Here is a 23,986-nt window from a genome sequence, read left to right on the forward strand (position 1 = left end):
AGTTCCTTGATGGCTTGTTTAATTTCTTTTTCTGAGGTAGGGTTATTTAAGTATTGAACTTCCTCTTCTGTAAATCTGGGCAATTTATATTTTTTAAAATACTCATCCATCTCATTTAGATTGTTGAATTTATGGGCATACAGTTGGGCAAAGTAATTTCTAATTATTGTTTTAATTTCCTCCTCATTGGAGGTTAGTTCACCCTTTTCATTTTTTATATTGGTAATTTGGCTTCCTTCTTTCTTTTTTTAAATCAAATTGACCAAAAGTTTATCAATTTTATTGGTTTTTTCATAAACCATTTTAGTTTTATTTATTAGTTCAATAGTTTTCTTAATTTCAATTTTATTAATCTCTCCTTTGGTTTGCAGTATTTCTAATTTGGTATTTACTTGGGGATTTTCAATTTGTTCTTTTTCTAGCTTTTGCAGCTGCAGGCCCAATTCACTGATGTCTTCTTTCTCTATTTTATTCATGTAGGCTTCTAAAGATATAAAACTTCCCCTAAGAACTGCTTTTGCTGTATCCCATAAGATTTGGTAGGCTGTCTCACTATTGTCATTCTCTTGAATGAAGTTGTTGATTGTTTCTATAATTTGTTGTTTACCCCACTCATTGTTCAAGATTAGATTGTTTAGTTTCCAATTAATTTTTGGTTTATATTTCCATGACCTTTGATTACATATAATTTTTATTGCATTATGATCTGAGAAGGATGCATTGACTATCTCTGCCTTTCTGTACTGGATTGTGAGGTTTTTATGGCCTAGTACATGGTCAATTTTTGTATATGTGTCATGTACTGCTGAGAAAAAGGAGTATTCCTTTCTATCCCCATTCAATTTTCTCCAGAGATCTATCATATCTATCTTATCCAAAGTTTTCTTCACCTTCTTAACTTCTTTCTTGTTTATTTTGAGGTTAGATTTATCAAGTTCAGAGAAGGTGAGGTTGAGGTCCCCCACTAGTAGTACAGTTTTTCTATTTCTTTCTGTAACTCCCTTGACTTTTCCTCTAAGTATTTGGATGCTATACCACTTGGAGAATAGATGTTTAGTAATGAAATTGCTTCGTTGTCTATGGTGCCTTTTAGCAGGATATAGTTTCCTTCCATATCTCTTTTGATTAGACCTATTTCTTCTTTTGCTTTGTCTGAGAATAGGATTGCTACCCCTGCTTTTTGTACATCAGTTGAAGCACAATATATTCTGCTCCAACCTTTTATCTTTACCCTGTGTATATGCCCCCATTTCAATTGTGTTTCTTGTAAACAACATATTGTTGGATTATGACTTTTAATCCATTCTGCTATCCATCTATGTATTATGAGAGAGTTCATCCCATTCACATTCACAGTTATGAAAACTATCTGTGTCTTTCCCTTCATCCCCTTTCCCCCCATTTATGCTTTTAGTTCTCCCTTTTCCCTTCCCCTTCACAAGTTTTAATTTTTGACCATTGCCTCCCTCAGTCTTTCCTCCCTTCTTACAGCCCCCCTTTTAATCCCTTTTCCCTTACTACTTCTTCCCTCTCTTTCTTTTCCCCTTCCCCTGATTGCCTATAGAGCTAGTTGTATTTCTATACTGAATTGAGTTTGTTGTTCCCTCCTTGAACCCAATTAGATGAGAGTAACTCTCAAACAATGCTCATCTCCCCCCCCTTTCCCTCTACTGTAATATATTTTTGTACCTTTTCCCATGATGTAATTTACCTTCTTCTGACTACTCCTTTTCACATCCTCCATTACAATCCCTTTGTACTCTTAAGTCACATTTTTATCATGACATCATTTACTTTATACCACTCCCTCTATCTATGTATATCCCTTTTATACATCACAATAAATATACAATTCTCAAGATTAACAAGTATCATCTTCCCTTATAGAGGGGTAAACAGTTTGCCCATATTGAATAACAAATTTTTTTTTCTCGTTTACCTTTTTTATGCCTGTCTTGAGACCTGTGTTTGAAGATCAAATTTTCTATTGAGCTCTAGCCATTTCATCAGGAAGGTCTGGAAATCCCTTCTTTCATTGAATGTCCATCTCCTTGCCTGAAATATTATGCTCAACTTTGCTAGGAATCCATTCTTGGTTGTAGTCCCAGCTCCTTTGCCTTACAGAATATTGTATTCCAATCCCTCTGATCTTTTAATGTAGAAGCTGCAAAGTCCTATGTGATCCTGACTGTAGCTCCTCCATATTTCAATTATTTCTTTCTGGCTGTCTGCAGGATTTTCTTCTTCACTTGATAGTTCTGGAGTTTGGCAACACTATTCGTTGGTGTTTTTAGTTTGGGATCCATTTCAGGAGGTGAATGATGGATTCTTTCTATGACTATTTTGCCCTCTGGATCTAGGACTTCTGGACAATTTTCCTTGATGATTTCTTGGAAGATATTGTCCAGGTTCTTTTTCTCATCACGGCTTTCTGGTAGACCAATAATCCTTAGATTTTCTCTCCTGGATCTATTTTCCAGGTCAGTTGTTTTTCCAATTAGATATTTTACATTTTCTTCTACCTTTTCATTATTTAGATTCTGTTTGATTGATTCTTGATATCTCATAGAGTCATTAGCTTCTAGTTGCCTGATTCTAATTTTTATCAAATTGTTTTCTTCAGTTAACGTTTGCACCTTTTCCATCTGTCCAATTGTTCCTTTTAAGGAGTTATTTTCTCCAGTTAGGTTTTGTACTTCCGTTTCAATTTGTCCAATTTTCCTTTTAAATTCTTCTGTGATTTCTTTTTTCATATTTTTAAAATCATTGGTCAGTTTTTCTTCTGTTTCTCTAATTTGGCTTTTTAAATCCTTCCCAAGCTCTTTCAAGAATGCTCTTTGTGCTTCAGACCAGTTCATATTCCCTTCTGAAGTTTCAGATGGGAGTACAGTCTCAATGCCGACCTCTTTGGTATTCCTGTTTTGGTCCTTGTCCCCATAGAAAGATTCTATGGTCTTTTCTGCTTTGCTTCTTATTCGTAATGATCACCCTTTTCCTGGCTTTTAAAGTAGATCTCTGCATCTGGGGCACAGGGAGCTCTGTCCCACAGTTCTTGTGCCTAAAACTTGAGGCTTTGTGTGTTGTGGCCTCTGTTTTTTTCAGCCAGAAGCTAAAATGCTGCAGCTTACCTGGTGCTGAGCTGGCTGGTGTTGGAAAACAGAGGCCAGGTGGAGTCTTTTGGGGTTTCCCCTCAGTTACCCTGGAGCTGGCTGTGTTAAGTGTGGGGGAGGGTTGGTCTGGCCACAAGAAGTCTCCTTTGCTGAGCTAGAACATAGGCAAGCTCAGCGGTTGGTGTTCCTGTCTGTGGTAGTGTTTTCCTGATTCCCCTGGGGCGCTGAGGCACATCTGGGGTCCTGGTATTGGCAGTTGTGGGCTTCACCCCCTTGGGGCGAAGGATCTTCTCCTGATTTGCTGAGGTGGGGCTGTCTGGAACAGCTCTGGTCCTGTACTGGTCTCCTTCAGCCACAGCAAGAGGGACCCTCTTTAGTGATTTTCCTAGCCTCATGGACTAACAGACTGTTTACCCCTTCTGCTGCTCCCCACTGTTCCAGGATTTCTCCTGGGGAGACATTCTCTGGACTCTTCAAGGTCAACAAGGGGAGGGAGATAGCAATTACCAATCACTCCGCCATCTTGGCTCCTGGAAGTCAAAGTGGGTTTCTTCACTTGACAAATGTCACTTCATATCCGTTGACTACGTATCAATAGGGGAATGGCTCTTTTCCTTACAAATTTTTATCGCCAAAAGCAAATTGGTGATGCTAAAAATCTGGAGAGACTAGGATGGGGTACACAGAACTGAAAATAATCTACCTACAGATAACTGAATCCTGGGATGCTAATGAGATTACCAAATAAAATAGTATAGAGGGAGAAATGAAGAGGGCCTAGAAGAGAGCCTTGAGGGTGGCAGGGGGCCTTAGTTAATGGGTGTAGCCTAGTAGATGAAGATTCAGCAAAGGAAGGTGTGAAAGAAGTCAGACAGGCATGAAAACTAAGAAATATAAAGATCTGGGAATTGTATGCATGAAGATGCCAATTATATGACAAATGAGTTTTGATTAGAAGTAATTTAATTGCTACATTTCCTCATTTAAAAGTATTTATTAAGACTTGCATGGTATTCTTTTGTATACTTAACAAATTAGCTCACTATTCACAAGCTACAATGAAACACATTTGACATAGCCAAACGTGGCAAGGCAAAACCGTACAGACATCATATATTTATATATACACGTATAATACTGTATGTATTTACATAATATACAAGTGAAATGTCTTTGGCATGGTATAGGGTACAAAGTGAATGAGATTCAGAAAATGGAGGGAGGAAACAATCAGTTTTTTTAAAATTGCAAATTAAAAAATGACTAATCATTAGGATATGCTTTTGGCTTTCTGGAGAATTTCTGAAACTCTTAAAAGATGGCTGGGAGAGAGTTTGAGTTAAAAGTAGGAAGATCTAAGGTATAGCTTATAGTCTAGTAACATGAGGAATGGTAAGGATAATAGGGTAGTGAATAAATAAAACTGAACAAAGTACATGGGGCAACCATGGAAAGAGTGCTGGACAAGTATGCTAAGCAGGCCCAGGAAACCTGCTGGAGAAAAGATTTTGTAAAAGCACATGATTAAAATGAGCAGTCACAAAATCAAGTTTGGTCAAGGTGATTCCAATTACTCTACTCATTAGCATTCTAAATGGAAAAATGCATCAAATATTTCACAGGAATTGTTTTTACTGGTTGATGCCAACTGGCTATAATGATGAAGATTAGGAATCATGGGATTCTAACTGACCCTCATGAAAATAGAGAACTAGTTCTCGGCTACTACACCTCATCATGATGTGAGGTTACAGTCTTTTTCACCTGAAACTTTGAGATGTACAAAGATCATCAGATCATAGGAAGGGGAAAGCTTTGGGGGCCTTATAGCTTAACTAATCTTTCATTTTACAAAAACATCTGAGGCTTAGAGAGTTTGAATTGCTCAGAATCACAGGGGGACAAATAACAGCCAGGATATTGAGTCCCGTGGCTCCAAATTCATTGTTCTGCCCATACTATGATAGCTTGAAATCATTTGCTTCTGTCTATTACTTTGTAAGAGCTCTTATTATGTTGAAAATTCCCTTTAGAAATCATTGGTGCTTATTTTTGAAATTATGGAAATGAGATGATTATATTATGATACACTTGGTTAACAATCATTGTTCAACAGATTTATTTTCTTCACAGCTTTGGGTTCTATGATTTATTTGGGAGCAAGAGTATTTTGTTTTAAAATTATACAATCTTGGTATGCTGAGACAAACTAACAAAGTTTCTAATCAGCAATTAAAGCTGCAATTTAAAAATTACAACTAGCATCTAAATATTTGTAGTTCATAATTCCTATTTTTATACTGCAGAGGAAATTAAAAAAACAAGAATTGTTGTTTGCATTTTATTCAGGCTTCCAGTAGTTTTATATGGGTAGTACTTATCAGAAGAGAATGTCACCATCAAAAATAGTTCAAGGTACTTCCATGTTGGAATTTACTATTCAGAACATTTTTTTTAATACACAATGGAGGATCATTGAAAAATCATATCCCCAAACTCAATGAATAAAAGGTTAAAATCAACCTTTTTCAACTATTAAGTATTATGAGCATATGTTCATTTTGTAACTTTATATTAACAAGACAATATCACAGTATAAATACTTTAAATATGGATTTATATAAAAATCTCCTGTTTAATAAATACATTCAACACAAATAGAAAATTTACAAGCTTTTTGGCTGCCATTTCCACTCTGTAATTACCATGATGCGCTTTCTCTATTTCTCTTACTCTTGGATTAAGAGTTGTTCAAACAGAAAACTATGGCAGTATAAAAAATTGTACATGAAATGTAAGTAAAGATGAGGCAGAATTTTAAAGTATAAAGGTTACGAAAATGTATTTAATTTTCACTCCTTTAATTCACACTCATAAATAATTCTCAAGAGATTCATTCACTGGCTGAAATTATGAGCTAAAGATGAGAAAATTTAAAACCATTACGTCTAGTTTCATTTCTACATTTCAGACAACCATTGGGGGTGGACATTGACATTTACTGTGTGTGTGCAGTGGAATGTATAACCAGGAGGTAAGCACTGACATAACAAATACTCTTAGATCATTAAATTTGGCAACAATCAGAAAATAAGACCATGATTAATCTTTTCTTTATCTAGAATCTCATTCTGATTTCTAAAGATCTTGCTCTCTACTATTTTTTTTAAAAAAAGCTATACATAATTTACATATCACTAATGCCTTGGAGGTACATGAATCAGACTTTTTCCCTTAATAGTAGCAGTTCAGGTGAACAGTAGTCAGAAGCTACTTTTGCAGCCAAATGTGAACCATACCTCACAAACTCTTCAGTAGCCAAGGGAGAATCTCATAAAAGGCTGATATAAAATAGACAGATCCAGCCTCTTATATTTTATCATATGACTAATGATAGAATGCTGAGATGAAGAAATGAGTGGCTTTTATAGAGCTATTTTTTGTACTATATTTTTGTGTGGTGCTTAAAAAAAAGTATGTTGATATGCCTATAACATACTACTTACAGTATGAAGTATCTTCTAAATAAAGCCAAAGAGAATGAAAAACTTACCAGGATTTAGTGACTCAGTCTTCAGTCAAAATTGAGACCTAACAACTTAACTAGTAAACTTAAAAACTGGCTCGAGAAGGGCTTTTCCTCAACTCACAGAGTGCAGAAGTCCCTTGTAATTTAAAAAATAATGTCTCTAAAAAAACTCAACGATTTTATTGTGGGAGAAAGACACAGAGAGAAAGATACAGAGAAAGAGAAAGACAGAGAAAGAAAGAGAGGGAGAGAGAAGGAGAGAGGGAACAAATAAAGCCAAGTTTTCCTTAGGCAAGCACACCATATTACCGTACTCTGCTGCCAAGATTCTAGTCAGAATTCTTTTGTATTGACTTCTATAAAACATGATCAACCACGTGCCCCTGGAGTATAAATAAACATGGCCAAGGACCAAGTGACACAGTAAAAATTAGGTCTGCATTTAGGGGGAAAATGAAAAGAAGCATGGTTTTCCAAATAATTTCACTAAGTGAAAATTACAGACCAGAAATCAAATGATGTATCTTAGGCTTTGTCAGCAGTTTACTGTCAAATAAAGACTGACAGTTGAAAATTGGGACAATGCCAAGAAAGTCCCATCTGAGCCTGACCATGAGGACCTCAATTCTAGGCTCATCAGAAAGTTTGTAACACAGATTTACTTGTACTTCTTAGGACTTTTCCACTGGACTCATCTATCTAATCCTTAGTCATTCAATGTCAAGTTCTTGATTACCAACAGTTATGGTTTGTGACCAAAATTGTATGATGTAAAAATATAAAGCATTAACTATCATGACCATTTTAAAAGTTCTGCTCCCTACAGTTCAGTTCCATTGGGCTGTACATGCATGGTGGATGGATGAAGCCAAGGTACCAAAACTAACGAAAAGTTAGGTGAGCTGAGCAAAGAACATGAAAAAGCACAGCAAGAAACTCAGATTCCAGGCCAAATTTTGCCAATTAGTTGCTGTGTGACTGAATAAATCACCTTACTTTTCTTGGGCTAAGAAATAACAGGATGAAGGGGCTCAATGCTGTCTAAGGTAGGGATTTAATGCTAACATTCTGAAATGCCAAGTCTCTGATCCTAAGAAGCCCCTGAGATGCTGGTTTTTCACAACTGGAGGTGGGCAAGTAGGTGTACCACATATGGTGAAATCAGAAGACACACTACCAAGGTGGAAAGAGATGAGAAATGGAGTTGGATTGTGAAAGACTTTGACAACTAAGAGCCAAGCATGGTGTGGAAAAACTACACTGCAAAAATGCTGAACTTGAAAACTATGAAATGCATTGGTTAACCATCACTCAGCCAAATATTTATGAGCTCCAATTAAGTATATTTACAATCTCTTTTGCAAAACTTTCTTCATGTCACCATCAGGTAGTGTTATACTTACACTGTCCTAGGGTTTTAGTGTATCTCTTGATATTGCTTAAAATTTTCCACACCGTTTTCTACCTTGTTGAAATTACAGATCCAGAACAAAACAAACACCCCTAACCAAACAAAAACAAAAACTTGACCTTCATCTCACACCAACTTTTCAAAACTAATTTAACCTGGGGGATGGGGCAGAAGGATGTGGGTTGTTGTTTTTTTTTGTTTTTTTTTTTTTACCACCACAGCTAAGAGCATTTCTATAATTTTAGATTTACATAGAATGGATGCCTTGGGAATGATGGCTGGAGGGGAGAGTAAGTAGAAGGTCTGGGTCCTCGTTCTAGAAATAGATTAATTATATATACAGAGGTATGTACGTACATATATATGTACACCTATACACACACACACACACACACACACACACACACACACACACACACACACACACACGCTGCCTTTATCTTTCCTATCTCTCCTGTACTTAGGGACTTAGATGACTTCTTAGGATAGAAATGCCTGATAACTGAACAACTATGTTTACTTTTGTATTTTCAAAAGTCTGAGGCAGTTAAACTCATTAAGGGATAATAACAGCTTATTTATCTTCCCACCCCAAGCCTCCCATTTCCTGCCTCTCTCCTTGATGCCTAAGAGCACAGGCTATTGGCAGGCAATCCAGAATCTAAGGGGACAAAACTGACAACAACACCTTTAAGATGCCCTCACATGCTGTAAAATCTACACACTAAAGCCAGAAAAAGCCCTCAATGCCAGAATAAATAAAATAAATACGACTTCCTCTAACCCTCCTCGGTATCATTATTAAAAGCATCAGTTGTAGACTCTCTAATAAAAGGTGAATTTATTATTTTACACCAACACTCTGCAAATTAAGATAAAAAACAATCAAGCTGTCTCATGGATTGTAAGGTGACTTAAAAGTTCCCTCTCATTCCCAAACCTCATTAAGCAGTCATTACATTTATGAGGTAAGTCAGCTGCATGCCTGAAATCCAGGTGAGTTTTAAGATCTTCAATCTGTCCTGTCGAATATTCACAGTATTGACATAAATAAATCCCCTCAGACAAATGGGAATTTAAATGTTTGCAGTATTCTAACATGCTTGAGAAGCCCTTCCCGCAGTCATCACAAACATGGGGGAAAATTTTTGTGTGCTCGATGGCCACATGCCTGTTCACATTTGTATGCAGTCGACTTCGAAAGCCACACACCTGGCAGACAAAGAAGTTCTTGCACTTGTCAAAGGCGATCCTGCCCAGCAGGCTATAGCGGCCGTGCTCACCTGCGCCACTCAGCTCCATTAGCCTGCAGGCGTGCTCGTTGACCACGTGGCTGTGCAGGTCCTCAGGGTCACTGGTCTCGTGCTCACAGAACTGGCACAGATACTGCTCATCACAGCTGTGCTCCTGGAAGTGCAGGTAGAGCTCACTGCTGGAGGAGAACTGCAGGTCGCACTGCTCGCACCAGTACAGGTGGTGGCTGAAGTGGGCATCAGTGATGTGGCGGCTCAGGCTCTCCAGGAGTGCCGTCCGGTAGTCACAGTACTTACACAGGTATGGGTCCTCCTCATGCAGTTTGGCATGCTGCAGCAGGAGTACATCAGTGGAGAAGGACTCTCGGCAGACTCTGCAGACGTTGGCGGCTGTGGGCTTGTGCTTTAGGACCACGTGCTGCTTCAAGTCAGAGAAGTACTTGCTGTTGAACTCGCACAGCTCGCACTTGTAGAGGCCACTGCTATTGGCTCTCAGTAAAGGCCACTTCTGCTGAGCAGGGACATTCAGAGCTTGGCCCTTGTCCAGGATTCTGCACAGCTTGGCAGGGGGTTCCTCGTCTACTTGGTCCTGAAGGCTCTCTGAGGACAGGTGTTCGGCCTCAACATCATAATCCTCGGAGACAGCATGCACCTCGGCAGCGATAGGTACATCTTCAGCTGTGCGCACTTCGATTGGGCTCTCCCCACGAAGCTGCTGGCCAGCTGACTCTGGAGAGTCACATTCCTCACAGATCTCAACATCTGCAGATTTCTCTGAAGGAGAAAGACAAAATGGTAATAAAAACACAATGAGCCCCCAGAAAATGCGAAAACATCAGCTTTTCCTAACCTGTAGAAAAGGCAGCATGATCTAGGATCCTGAGCACGGGACTGGGAACCAGGTGGTTCTGATTTCTGCTCCTTGCTTTAATCCCTTCGGTGAATTTAGGCAAGTCATTTGATGTCTCTGTATCAGAATCTTCATCTAGAAAAAGGAAATGGGAGAAATAGCCATAATTTCCATCAGAACGACATTCAAGGACTAATTTTCTTACAAGGGATTTAAAGCATTAAAGTAGATACATCATGAAGATTCATTAACAGACATGAAAAGAGATTCACATTTTCTCTCTCCCTCTTTGTTCTACCTTTCCTCTCTCCCTCCATAAAAAAGATGCTGAATTGCATTGTTTTCTGTGGTACACAGGGATGCTCTAATCAATCCATGAGCATGGGGTACATCTTTACTCTCCTGCCCCGAAATTTTCAGGCTGGAATAGGTTAAAGCCATCCATATTAGAACAGCAGGACATAATGAATGTGAAGCAGGCCTGGGGAGGAAGGCCTGCCTCAACAAGCTCTGTCTGGGTGGCCTTGAGGAAGTCACTATGAACCTCTCAGAGCTCCCAGGAAATTCTTCACAATCCCATGCTGTAAAAAAGTGGCAGCCTTCTATAAGATGAGTGGATCTCCTCACTGCATTACTACTAATGAAATCACAGGTGCAGACTGGGTGAAGTGGCATAGTGTACCAGAAAGACTATAGGTCTATGAATGATATAAGTCTGGGTTCTAGTCCCTGCTGTGAAGTTACCTTTTTATGTTGTTGTTGTTCAGTTGTTTCAGTCAAGTCTGACTCTTCACGACCTCATTTGGGGTTTTCTTGGCAAAGATACTGGAATGGCTCACCACTTCCTTCTCCAATTTATTTTACAGATGAGGAAACGGAGGTAAACAGGGTTAATTGACTTGCCCAGAGTCACACAGTTAGTGTCTGAGGTCAGATCTGAATTTAGGAAGATAAATCTTCCTGACTCCAGGCCCAGCATACTATCCATTGAGTTACCTAGCTGCCCATACCTTTTTAAAGTAACCAGAGCCAAATCCCTCAATCTCAGTGACCTTCAGTTTCCTCATCTGTAAAATGGGTGTGGGGCACACTAGATCTTTCAAGTTCCTTCCTGATTTAAAACTCTCCAAATCTACAGATAGAAATGGGAGACTGTACTGCAGAACTGTTCTTCTTTCCTGCTGAAATTTCAACAGTGAATAATAAGACTTGGGAAGTAGAAGGGAACCACTCGAGACCATTAAGGCCACACTCTGAGAGGGTTGAATGACTCCCTCACTCTGTGCTCTATATTCTCATTGTTCCTTCAGCCTAACAAAACGAAGCAATAAGCTGAGAAGGTGGGGCATGAGAACCAGAGGAACTAAGGGTAAGTAATTCACCATGACCCGCATCCACTCTCTGGGCCTTTGCCATTCAGTCACTGGGTAACTGGTCAAGGGGTCAGGTAAGATCTGTATGTACATATTAAAGATAAATTTTTAAAATTTCAATTCATTTGAATGATTTCAATCACTACTGTCATTCACATTTTCAAGTCAAGTGAGAAATAGAAATATTTACATGGGCTTTAAATAAATATATTTCAGCTAAAATATACTTCAAATATTTACCTTTGTTCTCAAAATATTTTAAATCTGGCTGTCTCATAGAACAGACGCTATAACAATGATCAGAGAAAATTCCATTGAATCCGTCTGCAATTTTGGTTATTCCAGTAGAATCTGAATACAAACAAAAATGATGTATCCATGTTACATCTATGCTAAGTAATCTGTAAACTTCAAAAAGCATTACTATTTTCTTTAGATATCTGTTCAGCTCCACAACTCTAGTATTTCTAATCAAGGTTCATGTAGGGGATTGGAAAAAATTAGTAAAATACCATTAAAATACATTTACCTTTTACTTGGATGTGCTGCCCATAAATGTACCAGAGAATGCTTTGCTCCTACATGAATTCACCACAAAGAAGACCTGAAGTCCCTCAGAGCTTCCTTAAGTCCTCTGCTTACATGGTTAGGGATCACCCTGAGCATCATCAGCTCAGGGACAGAAGGCTCTTTGAGGCCTCTCAATTCTGACCAGAGTACTTAGGGGATGTGGAAACAACAGAAAGAGCCATATTGCTCCAGTGATAAAGAACTCTGGGGTTATTCAGGTTCAACTGACAGGCCTGGGCCTATTACAAACAGCGACACGTAAAGGAAAGAATTAGGTACGCCGCTGTCTACACACCAAACAGACCAAATCACGCTGGTCATTATGTCACCCCCTGCTGATGCAGTACGGGACCAAATTAAACCATAGAAGCCAAAATTACATCATCAACAAAAGAGTTCAGGTTTTTAAAATAACTGACACAGGACTGTGTTGTCTCTTAGGATGCAATAAAAGTATTTAGATTGCAAAATATCTTCTATCGAAAAGAAACACTGACCTGCAAAAGAATACACACACACACACACACACACACACGAAATAGATGAACAACATATTGTATGAGTTAGGTTATAAACACTCAGATAAATAACATAAATCGTCTTTGCATTTCAACCTTTATATAACAACATTTATCTAATTTCAACAGAGGCCGGGATAAGATTTCATAGGAAAATTGCATTAATTTATAAATAAATTTTAAAATAAACAAATTACATATTGACCTGAATAACGAGAAGGGTGTAGAGTCTTCCTTTTTCTTTTTTTAGGATGTTCATTCATATCTTTTTAATCTAAAAATAAATAAAATAATTTAATTGAAACAGGGAATTGGTGAAAAGCAGCTAATGTTGAAATAAAGATTTTTTTGCTATCATGCAATTTTAAAAAAAGGAAACAAGAAACTTAGAAACTGTGGGCCAACTGATAACCTACTTCATAAAAGAAGAATATTAAAATTTTCTGCTTATATTTTCTATTTATTTTCCAAATAATGAATCAAGATATCAGCTGCAGTTTTATTTCTTAGTTTGGGTGAGAAATGCTCTCTCACTCTATATACATATACATATATGTTAAAACTACTTCTATCAACTACAAAATATTATATCAAGCTGTTTATCTGTTATAAAGAGTGCTTTTAATTCATTAAAAATCCTCAAACTCAATAAAAATTACAAATTAAAAAAATACTCCTAAGCCCACGATGATGCATTAGTTATTATGCAGAGAATTCCATGGATAAAACTCATAAAATCTGGAATTTTTACTGCAGACTCCAAACTCATCTAAGATTTCCCTCAAAATGACCAGAACCAGTCCACAATGATTCCTGGTTCCCAGAACTAGAGGGAACACAAAGTTGTTCTAAAGAAAATTCCTTTGCTCAACTATGAAGTCATATTCAGCATTCCACTAGTGATCTAGGCAGTCCATGTGGAAACCATTCAATGCTAGGACTATCGATATGAAACATTACATTTACCAAAACTGCTGTAAAAAGGATGAATTCCTTTCCAACTAACTTACTTGGTGTAATTCTTAATAATGGAATCTGGAAGAACAACAAAGGAATGCTATGTTATAATATTTCCACAAGTAGGGAAAATACCTGTAAACAAAAAAAAAATAACAAATAGGTCAGGAAACCACAAGAGCACCACAGATTGCCAGAATATGTTCATCTATAGCAAAAACAAAGAGAAATTTCCAAGATATGAGAAAACCATCAGAATCCCAAACCAGGTTGCCTGAAACACCCAAATGATTAGAAGAAAAGTCAAACAAGTATAATTTTTATTTGAGGATTTAGTAGAGGGGGTCTAGACTTATTAGCATGGTGGGTGGTAGAGCACAGGATTAGGAGTCAGGAAGACTGGGTTTAAATCATGCCTCAGGCCTTTACTAGTGGTGTGACCCTAGGCAAGTCACTTGCCCTCTCCAGGCCTCATGTTCGTCATCTGTAAAACAAAGCAGTTGTTGGACTAAACGACCTCCAAGGCCCTGCCCAGTGTTAAATCTAGGAACCTGTGATCAAATCAGAGATCTATATGCTCTCACACAACTTTTCTTGTTGCTTTGTCACTGTCCCCTCACCTAGAACTATATTTCCATCTCATTCCCCTCACTCTCAACACTCAACCTCTTGAGACCCTGTGAAGGTATATAGCTTATTAGGCCATACACATATAAGCACAAGAAGAAGAAACAACACAGAGGTGATCACTATTATTCTGAAATCATGGCTCATTCCACTCCCGCTTGTTTATCTAACCATCATGAAGTGACTTCTGAAGCTGACAGAACCTGACCACCTGACTAAGTGGATTGTCACTAACAACCTCTTGGAGCAGGAAACAGGGCTTCTCATTTTGGATCAGACTAAATCCATGTTTTATCCCTGCTGCACATGCAAGACAGGTGGGTTTTTCTTCTGTGGTTTAAAGAGGGCAGTCACATCACTTTACAACTTAAACTATGTAGTTCTACACATACTGACTTTGAGGTGAGGGACAATTTTTCCCACCACCTTTGTATCCCCAGCACCTAGCCTTACGCAGCAGCCTCTATTTAGGTGCCCAAGAGCAGGTAATTAATAAATGCTCATTCAACTGAGTGAAAGAGATAAGCAACGCAACCATTCCAACAAGAGAGGCTTTCCATTTAGGGCACAGATACAAATGCATACTAATACTCCTTTACTTAATCCAACTCAAAAAACATTTGTTAAACCCCTACAATATGTGAGGAATTGGAGATATTAAAACAAAGATGAAAAACAATCACTGGCCTCAAGGAGCTAACATTGTACTGAGTGAGTAAAACTAAAAATATCATGTGACATGAGGAAGGCAATGAGGGAAGATTTCCCTAGGTCAGTTAAATCGGAATCAAAACCCAGAAGCACAAAGAAAGCTAAGGATTCTAATGAATGAATGGATTCTAAGAGATTACATTCTAAATATTCAGGAGAGCCTGTGCAAAGGCAGAGCAGGGCAGGGAAGGTTGAGTCTGGGAAATAAACAAATGGACCATTTGGAGAGAAGAGCAGAGAGGGCTTATGGGAAGGAATTGGAAATAATTAGTCTGGAAAGGTAATAGAGTCAGGCTGTAGATGGCAACAGAAAGACACTGATGATCCTTAGGGGAACAAGGTGGCTAGACCTGTGTTTTAGGAAGATTCTTTGTGTGTGACAGATTAGGGAAGGGACAGAATGGAAGCAGGGGAGCAATGAATTCACAGACTCCTTTGGAAGTCTCAGTGAACCAGGATGACCATCAGAACTAAAGTGGAGGCTGGGCAGACTGAGAAAGGGGAGGGATTTAAGAGATCCTGGAGGCAGAACTGATGAGGAAGAGAGGTGGGGAGAGAGAGAGAAAAAGAGAGGAGGGAGGGAGAGAAAACAGGGGGAAGAGAGCAAAAGAGAGACAGACACAGACTCATCACAATGGTTAATAATGTGTCCATTCCTAGTGACCAAAAACTTGTAGTTCAGCCCTGATCCCTGAACTCATTTATTCTTTGTTATTGTTTGGTTTTCAGTTGTGTCTGACTCTTCATGATCCCAGCTGGGGTTCTCTTGGCAGAGATACTGGAGTGGTTTGCCATTTCCTTCTCCAGCTCATTTGACAGCTGAGGAAACTGAGGCAAAGAGGTTTAAATGACTTGCCCAGGAGCGTACTACTAGGAAAGTATATAAGGTTGGATTTGAACTCAGGTCTTCCTGACTTCAGGCCCAGCACCTAGCTGCCCCTTTAATTCAGTTCAATCTGATCATCCATAGTTAAGACTTTCCTAACCATACCTACCCACCTTCCATGATCTCTGACTCATCTCAACTAATCCTAAAACAGTCACACAGACTTCAGTGAAGTTCAACATTTACTAAGTACCTACTATGTGTAAGCTCCTATGCTACTGTTGTCAAACTACTTGGATATTTTATTGTTATTTAACTTGTGTTTGTACTCTAACTAAACTGTGAGCGCTTGATACAAAGATACAACTGACTTTTTTTGTATCTCAGACCTCAGCACAGAGTTGGGCACATTGTAGATGCTTTTTATATGAAACTGCCAACGTGATACATTCCTACCACAGCTCTTCCCACGTCACTCCCCAGTTCAATAAGTTCCAGTGGCTTCCTACTGACTTTAGGACCAAACACAAACTCTAGCATTCTAAGTTTTTTAAGACTTGGCTTTGACCTTGCCAGCCTCATCACCTATTATCTACCTCTGAATATTAGGTGGTTCAACCCAATTAACCAGCTTCTTGTTGTACTCATGGCATTGTTGGGTCCCCTCTCCATGCCTTTGTACAGGCCTCTCTCCATGCCTGGAATGCACTCCTTCCCAACCCCTACAATCCCTAGTTTCTCTCCTCTGTGGGAGGCTCTTCCTAATGGCTCAGGCTGCTAATGTTACTCCTGCCCACAAAGTACCTCCCATTTTCTTTGTCTACATCGTATGTGCTCTTTCAACAGAAATTTTCAACAGAATATTGGCTCTTTCAACAGAATGAATGTAAGCTTCTGGTGGTCAGACTTTTGTTCTGTCGTGGTATATCAACAGTAACAATAACAGCACTTACAGCTATCTCTTCAACATCGAGGAGCTGAGGTACAATGTCTCCTCTTCCACCATCTGGAAAATCTGTGTAAAAGTTTTTGGCCTTCTCTCTAAACCAAGGAAGAAGCCTGAATTGTTATGGTATTAAAAGGCAAAATATGCTTATATTATACAACACTATACAAATATTTTATGTATTTCTGAGTTTCTAAATTTTTTCTGTGTTGTCCGCTGGACTTCACATGTCATCTGTGGATTCCATAAAACGCCCCCCAAATTCCTATTTAATTTCTTATGCTAACCCAAGATACAGTGAAACCTTGAGGAGGAAAGTCTCGATGTGGAAGGAATAACTGTATGGAGCACTTTCAGGTTTACAGAACAGTGTTACTACACTTTTCTCCTATCACTTAGTACAGCACTGAGCCCAAAGGTAATGAGTGTTTTAAACTAGATTTGGAGGCAGAAGACCTGAGTTACAATTCTAGCACCATCATTTGCCATCAAGGTAACTTCAGGCAAATCGCAAGCTCCTTAACCTCAAAGGAGGTGGAGGGGGGAGGTCCTTTCCAGCTTCATTTAGGCTGGCAAAATGACAAAGCCCAGGAAAAGATTTGGATTCCGGGAAGCTGGGATCAAATCTCAGCTCTAATATGATATAATCTTGGGCAAGTGACAATCTGTGAGCACTACCACTTCCTCTTCAAAATATGGATAATGGCATTTGCACTACTTGCCCGATAGAGCACTGTAAAGGAAAGAGCTCTGTAAACCTTAAAGTATCACAGAAATGAGTATTTTTTTTAATCATGGTTATTAAAAACAAAGTGAAACCCAGTGTTCTGAGCCAGGAGTACGGAAGGGCAGGGGACCAACTTTCGATGAAGAGATGATCTCTAAATCGATGGCTGGCACGCATCTCTTCTACACTCTAGCCAAATCAGATCCCTTGTCAAGGAGACCATTGGGGGTTACCTTTTGAACACTCCTGTATAGGATGTTTCCCTCAATTGCAGGCCTGCACAACCTATGGCCCACCAAAGGATTTCAGGCAGTCTGAGGAAATTGTAGCTGTTTTCCTCTACATTTTTCGAGGGTGTCTGAAATCCTTTGGTGGGCCCACAGGCTGTTCATGGCCTGTGGGCCACAGGCTTTGCAGGTCTGCTCTCCTGAAAGGTGAGTTCACTGATGGCTCTTTTTTTTTGTTTTTTCTATTTGTATCCACAATGTAAGTGCTTAATATAACGTTTTCATTCATTGATTCATTCTCATCAGTCAGTTATATGATGTTTCCAACAATATAGTTGGTGTTCACCCATGTAAACCCTCTTTGCACCACTGTGGTAAGGAGCATCCAACATCATCCTCAAAGGCATTTCTAGGTCATTGTGTGACCTAGACGTGACGGCTCACCACTCCATCAGCATAGGCAATGGAGGTCATGCCCACATAAGCCAGTGTGACAATGTCTGAATGGATCCCACACAGAGTGGGGCAAGGAGGAGGGAGAAGGGAATGGATCAAGAGGCAACACAATCACTAAGAATTAGGTCAGAGGTAAGTTTCCTTTCCAGATCTGTCTCTTTGTTAGAGGACAGAAAGAAGTAGGGAAGAGGCACCAACCAACAAAGATCCTAAAACTTAGAGGCAGAAAGGTCTCAGAGATCATTTCAGGCAAACAGCTCATTTTACAAATGATGAAACTGAGGCTCAGAAAGGGTAAGTAGATCGCCCTTTCTGGTTTCTTAATCTTCAAACTGACATCACTAACTGGGTGTGACAGGCATTTATCTCCCAATATCCCATGAGTGTCTCCAAGTAAAAACCTTCCAGAGAGAATTTATTAACTTCCTCAATAAACTTAGCTTTCCTCCAAATTTCCCTATTTCTGCTGAGGGCATCAACACCCTTACAGGACCCAGGTTCACAACTGTGACTCTTCCAGCTCCTGCCCACATCCCATGAGATGCCAAGTCTTGTCATTTCCACCTTCACAGTATCACTCACATGGCCACCATCATAGCTCAGGCCCTTCTCTGCCCACAGCTGCCTATGGGGTTTCTGCTTCTAGTCTCTCTCCTTCTCCTATTCATCCTCTACATGGCGGCAAGGTTACTTTTTGATTGTTTTATTTTTAGGAACACTCTTAAAGCCAGACTTGGCCAACCCACTCCCCTACTTAAGAACCCCAAGATGAAATATAACCTCCATCATTTACATGTAAAGACTCAGGAAATCAGGCTTCAACCCACCTTTGGAGACTCTTTTTAAATCACACCTCACTTCAGACTCTCTCCACTAAAGCCAGAGTGGCTGACATGGTATTTGAGAAATTCAGTTCTCCCTTTCCTGCCTGCATGCCTTTGGGTCAGCCTGGCCCCAATCCCTGGGCTGCTCTCTCTTCCTCCTCACCTCAGTTCTCAAAATTCTTAACTTTCATCAAAGTTCTGCTTGCTGTGAGAAGTCTTTCCTGATGCCCCTGTGAGTGTCATCCCATTTCTCAGAGTTACTGTATTTATTTCAGTGTTGCATCTCCCCCTTACAGCCTCCCGCCCTCCCCCCATGAAGGACAGGCCTGGCTTATTTTTCTGTCCCTAGTGTTTTAGCATAGTTCCCTCCCAACACATAGGATGGAGATGGCATCAAACCTCTGATTTCATTGGTGTAGGGAATTCTAGATAATAAGATTCCCTCTACAACTGCCTATCAGTAGCTTCTCTGCAATTTAGTGAATTGTCCAGGAGAACCCTGGGACACAGTTGGTATTTGTCAGAGGTAGCACTTGAATCCATGTCTTTTTGACTCCAAACCTGGCTCTTTACCTCCTACTCTATGAGGTCTCAAAGCCTTGCACACAGTAGATACTTAGTAAGTGTTTGAACTGAATCAATACCAAATTGCCCAAGACGACACAGTAGTAAGTAGCAAGCTGGAATTTAAAGGCAGCATTGAGTCAAAATGCCAAGCTGTAGCCATCATATTATCTGCATCCCCTGGTGAGAGAATCATGGATCCCAAACCAGGCTTTGACAACCACTACCTTAGGCTGGATGAAGAAGACTCATTTCACTTTCCTGAATCTCAACTTCCCCATCAGTAAAATGACCAACAATTGCAGTACCCATCTCAATGGGGTAGTGGAAAGCTTTTTTAATCTTATAGCACCACAGAAATATGTGTCTAGCAACCCCTTATACTTAGAAACATTCCAATTTGCCATTATCATTATAAAATGAAGTTTTGTATTTTATTCCCCCAAATAAATAGATGAAAGGCCCACCCAAACAGGTTATTTCATCCTGGCACTCGGCCATTATCACACAACCAACCCTTCATCTACTACAATCATCTGACTTCAGAGATCATCTCAACCAACTTCCAAATCTACAAATGAGGAAACTGAGGCCCAGGGTTATTTAGGGCCCAGCTCAAAGTTCTTCAGTTATTAAGCAGAGCGTAGCTTAAGGATGAAGACCGTCTGCCCTGTGGGTTGTACAGAGCACCTGGCTCAGAGCAGGTGCTATTGAAGTTGGGTAGGCCAGACTCCACCAAGGCCCCAAGATGTGCCTGCATCCGGCTCACCACCAATGCTGTCCAAATGCAGCAATGATAGGGGCTCACATTTACATCAGGTTTGCACACTTACAAACAGCTGCACACATAGGATCAGGCAGGGCAGGAAGGACCTATCACAGATCACCAAGTCCAGCTCTACTTTTATTCTGAAGTCCATCACATATTTTATATTCTCCCAAACAGGGAAGAGAAGACAACTCTGTGCTGCTGCTGAAACAAAGGCTCACTGCTGCCTCAGACCTGCACTATCTGAATGCCCACAAGGGCCAGACTGCCAGACAGGTCAGGACATGGCTTGGGAGGCTTCCTAAGTTTATCCTCTAGCCAATGCGGCTGCTTTTCCTCTGACAAGCAGTAGTCTCCCAATTCAGAAACTCCTTAACTTTCACACTCATTAAGTTGCCTCCAGGGCCCTTGCTCTCTGCTAACCTCTTCTTTTGGTGTTATTTCCAGGGAATGTTGGGGGGGGGGAGGAAGCAATAAAACATTTATTTAGCACCTACTGTGTGCCAGACGCTGTGCTAAACCTTTCCAAATATCATCTCATTTGATCCTCACAACAACCCTGGCAAGCAGATTACTGTTACACTCATTTTACAGTGGAGGAAACTGAGGCAGACAAGTTAAGTGATTTGCCTAGGGTCACACAGTTAGTGTCAGAGCAGAAAGGACTCTACCCAAAGTTCCACATGATAGTAAATTGCTCTGTGTCTCTCCCTCTATGGGAGACTACTTACAATGATGGGTCTCCTGGTCCCATCTCTCCCCATTCTAAACCACTCTCTACTCAACTGTCAAAGTGATCTTCCTAAGGCATATTCCATATAATCAAAATGTTAACTTCTAATGGCTCCTTAGTATTTCCAAGTTAAAATATCAATTCCTCTGTTTGGTATTTAAAGCCCTAAGTGACCTGGCTTACTCCCCTCCACACATTCTAGGATCCAGCAACCCTGGCCTACTTTTCCTTCTTCATAGAACATCTATCTGCTGATTCCATGCCTTTGTACTTGCTGTTCCTCATGCTGGGAATGCTCCCCTTTCCTCATTTCCACCTCCGGGCTTCTCTGTTCTTCGTTAGAGACAGTTCACAACCCACCTTAAAGCAGAGGCCTTTGCAAATCCCTCTTCCGGGTGCCTTTCCTAGGAGATTCCCTTGCATTTACATTGTATCTATCTCCTAGATACAAAGTTATTTCGCAGCCCTCTCCTCGTAGATACTTAAGTTCCTAGAGGGAAGGGACTGGCTTTCTTTTTTTTGGTCTTTTTATTTTTTTGCTTCCTGAGTCTAGTGCTCTCGAGCTGCCACACATGGAGCACCACTTAGGAAGCGCTTGTGGACAAATCACTGTCCAAAGCCTCGAGGCCACGAGTGGGGCAGGGCCAGGCCTCGCGGCTCAGTCTAATTAATGCACGTCCCACCGAGTGGATAGGGGAGATGGGGATGAGGACGGCGATGATGGAACACCAACAACCGTCAGTGCAGTTTTCACGAGGTTACACGGTTTGTGGAGCACTCTCCCCATACAGGGGGCAGCCCTGGGACCTGGGGGTCAAAGAACCTGGCCTCCAAAATTGCTTCCACCGCAAGCGATCTTTGCTACCTGGGGCAAATGGCCTATTACCATTACTAATAATACCAACAACTGCTAACGCTCGGGGCTTTAAGGTTCGCAAAACGCTTTAGAGGGAACGTGACCGCAGCGTCAGCCCTACTCCCCCCGCAGCCCCCACTATCCAGTCCATGCTACATATGAAGAAACTGAGGTCAGGGTCGGGTGATTGACTTACCCAGGGCCACGCTGCTAGGCAGGTAAGTATTAGCGTGTCCCCCATTTTACAGACGAGGAAACCGAAGTACTGGGCGGTTCGGGGGATAGCCCGGGGTCAGTAAGTGGCAGGGGCTGGACCTGAATTCGGGTCTCTCTGAGCCCAGGCCCGGAGCCCTCGGCCACTCATGGCCTCACCCGGGTGACTCGATTTGCCCATCCGTACAATGGGCGCGGGCGTGCTGCGCGCCCACTCCGCGGATGGAGCCACTGAGGCCCCGCAGGCAGGGCCCGCGCGGCGTGGCGCAGCGCAGCCCGGGCCGCCTCGGACGCGCCGGGAGGAGGCCACGCGCTGAGCCCGCCCGCCGGCCGCGGGGAGGGCGTCACGCCGCGCCATGCCACGCCGCCCGCCCGCACAGGCCCCGGCCCTCGCCCCGAGCGCCACCCGCGCAGGCCCCGGCCTGCCCAGGCCCCGCGTCCGCCCTAGACCTCCCCCGGCCCGGCCCCGCCGCGGCCCGCACTCACCACCTGGCTCCGCGCCTGCGCCGTGCACCTCCCGAGACGGGGCGGGGGAGGGGCTGCCGGGAGGGAGGGGGGGCGCGCGGCGACCGCACGCACACCCGGCCAGGGAGCGACCACCAGCCTCCAGCCCCAGCGCAGGCGGCGGCCGCCGCGCGCCCCCTGCCGGACCCTCCGTGCCGCTGCGCCGCCCGTGCCCCGCCCCCGCCAAGGGAGGGGCCGAGCAGCCAGCCCGCGCGCCTGCCCCCGGCCACGTGGGACCACTCCGGACAGGACCCCTCCCCCTCCCCCCGCCCTCCTGCGCGGGCGCGGGAGTCCGGAGGCGGTGAACGGCCCGCGTGGGGGCTGAGCCCTTACCTGACTCGGAGGCCTGGAATCTGAGACCTCGGCCCGAGGGATGGTCAGGAAAGGTGCGAGCTTGGGTGGGTGGATGGTGGGTCCGTGAACCGACCAAAGGGGTAGATAGTACTGATACTCATTGTGGACAACTCGTCTTTCCGTAACGTTTTACATCTGCAAAACAGTTACGAGGCCGAAGAACTTGTTTCTGCTCCTGCTGTTAATAAGCTAGTATTTAGGTAGTACCTACTATGTGCTAAATATCTCCTTAGATCCTCACAACACCCCTGAGAGGTAGGTGCTAATATAATCCCCATATTACAGTTGGGGAAACTGAGGCAGACAGAGGTTAAGTGACTTGCCCAAGATCACACAGGTAAGTGTCTCAGGATGTATTTGAAATCTGGTCTTCCCGACTTCAAACCCCACTCATCCATTGGGCCACAGTAGCTGCTAGTGAATTCTACCTACTACCTGTTGACATCTAGGGGAAGTCACTTATAATGATGATAAAAATAAGTTTTCACATAGTGCATTAAGATTTACAAAAAGCTTCCATATATGATCCTCACAATTGCCTTGAGAAGTGGGTAAGATTGTTCATTCCTATCTTGCAGATGAGGAAACTGAGGCACAGAGAAGTTAAATGACTTGCCTAGGGTCACACAGGTAGTCAGTGGCCAAAGAAGGTTGGCCCTCAGGTCTTCCTGACTCCAAGTCCAGCATTCTATCCATTGCATTACATAGCTACCTCCTCTAGTCCAACTCCTACTTGAACGAGGATCTTCTACAACATCCTCAAGAAGTAGTCATCCAGCCTTTTTCTGAAGCTTTCTAGTGAGGGGGAACTCCCCACCTCCCCAGTAAGATGACATATGGGCAGCATTAATCTTTAGGAAGCTTCTCTGACCTCTAGAACATCTTCTTATCGATCAACAAGCATTTATTCAGTGCTTACCATATGCCATTCATTGTGCTAGAGCTGAGAATATAATGAAAGACAAAAATAGTCCCTCAAGGAGCTTACTTTCTAAAGAGAGAATGTAAATAACTATATACTACATATGTGTGTATATATGTACATATATAAGTTTCAGAGGCAAATTAATATTTTAAT

The 23,986-nt window shown here is 41.6% G+C and overlaps 1 protein-coding gene and 1 long non-coding RNA gene across 4 annotated transcripts in view; one reads left to right on the forward strand and one right to left on the reverse strand.

The window, feature by feature from the left end:
- Nucleotides 1-8,874: 8,874 nt before the first annotated feature.
- Nucleotides 8,875-22,703, reverse strand: ZNF639 (zinc finger protein 639). 3 transcript variants are annotated; one of them, XM_072618424.1, is made up of 7 exons: nucleotides 22,537-22,703; nucleotides 16,689-16,776; nucleotides 13,625-13,706; nucleotides 12,820-12,888; nucleotides 11,767-11,877; nucleotides 10,154-10,288; nucleotides 8,875-10,077 (listed from the first exon to the last, which is right to left on the reverse strand). In XM_072618424.1, exons 4-7 carry the CDS (start codon nucleotides 12,875-12,877, stop codon nucleotides 8,936-8,938), a joined length of 1,446 nt encoding a protein of 481 aa, XP_072474525.1. In that variant the 5' UTR covers nucleotides 12,878-12,888; nucleotides 13,625-13,706; nucleotides 16,689-16,776; nucleotides 22,537-22,703; the 3' UTR covers nucleotides 8,875-8,935. The 3 variants fall into 3 exon arrangements, with proteins under 3 accessions (XP_072474525.1, XP_072474524.1, XP_072474526.1); XM_072618423.1 differs by lacking the exon at nucleotides 16,689-16,776 and having other exon boundaries at nucleotides 22,537-22,680; XM_072618425.1 differs by lacking the exons at nucleotides 16,689-16,776; nucleotides 22,537-22,703 and adding an exon at nucleotides 22,034-22,233.
- Nucleotides 22,704-22,851: 148 nt separating this feature from the next.
- LOC140510097 (uncharacterized) overlaps nucleotides 22,852-23,986 on the forward strand; it is a 37,562-nt gene continuing 36,427 nt past the window's right edge. The window contains exon 1 of the long non-coding RNA XR_011969088.1: nucleotides 22,852-22,940. This is a non-coding gene — a long non-coding RNA (uncharacterized lncRNA). The remainder of the gene's footprint in view (nucleotides 22,941-23,986) is intronic.

The sequence above is a fragment of the Notamacropus eugenii genome, chromosome 6 (genome assembly GCF_028372415.1).
Source record: "Notamacropus eugenii isolate mMacEug1 chromosome 6, mMacEug1.pri_v2, whole genome shotgun sequence".
In the NCBI taxonomy this organism is placed as follows: domain Eukaryota; kingdom Metazoa; phylum Chordata; class Mammalia; order Diprotodontia; family Macropodidae; genus Notamacropus; species Notamacropus eugenii.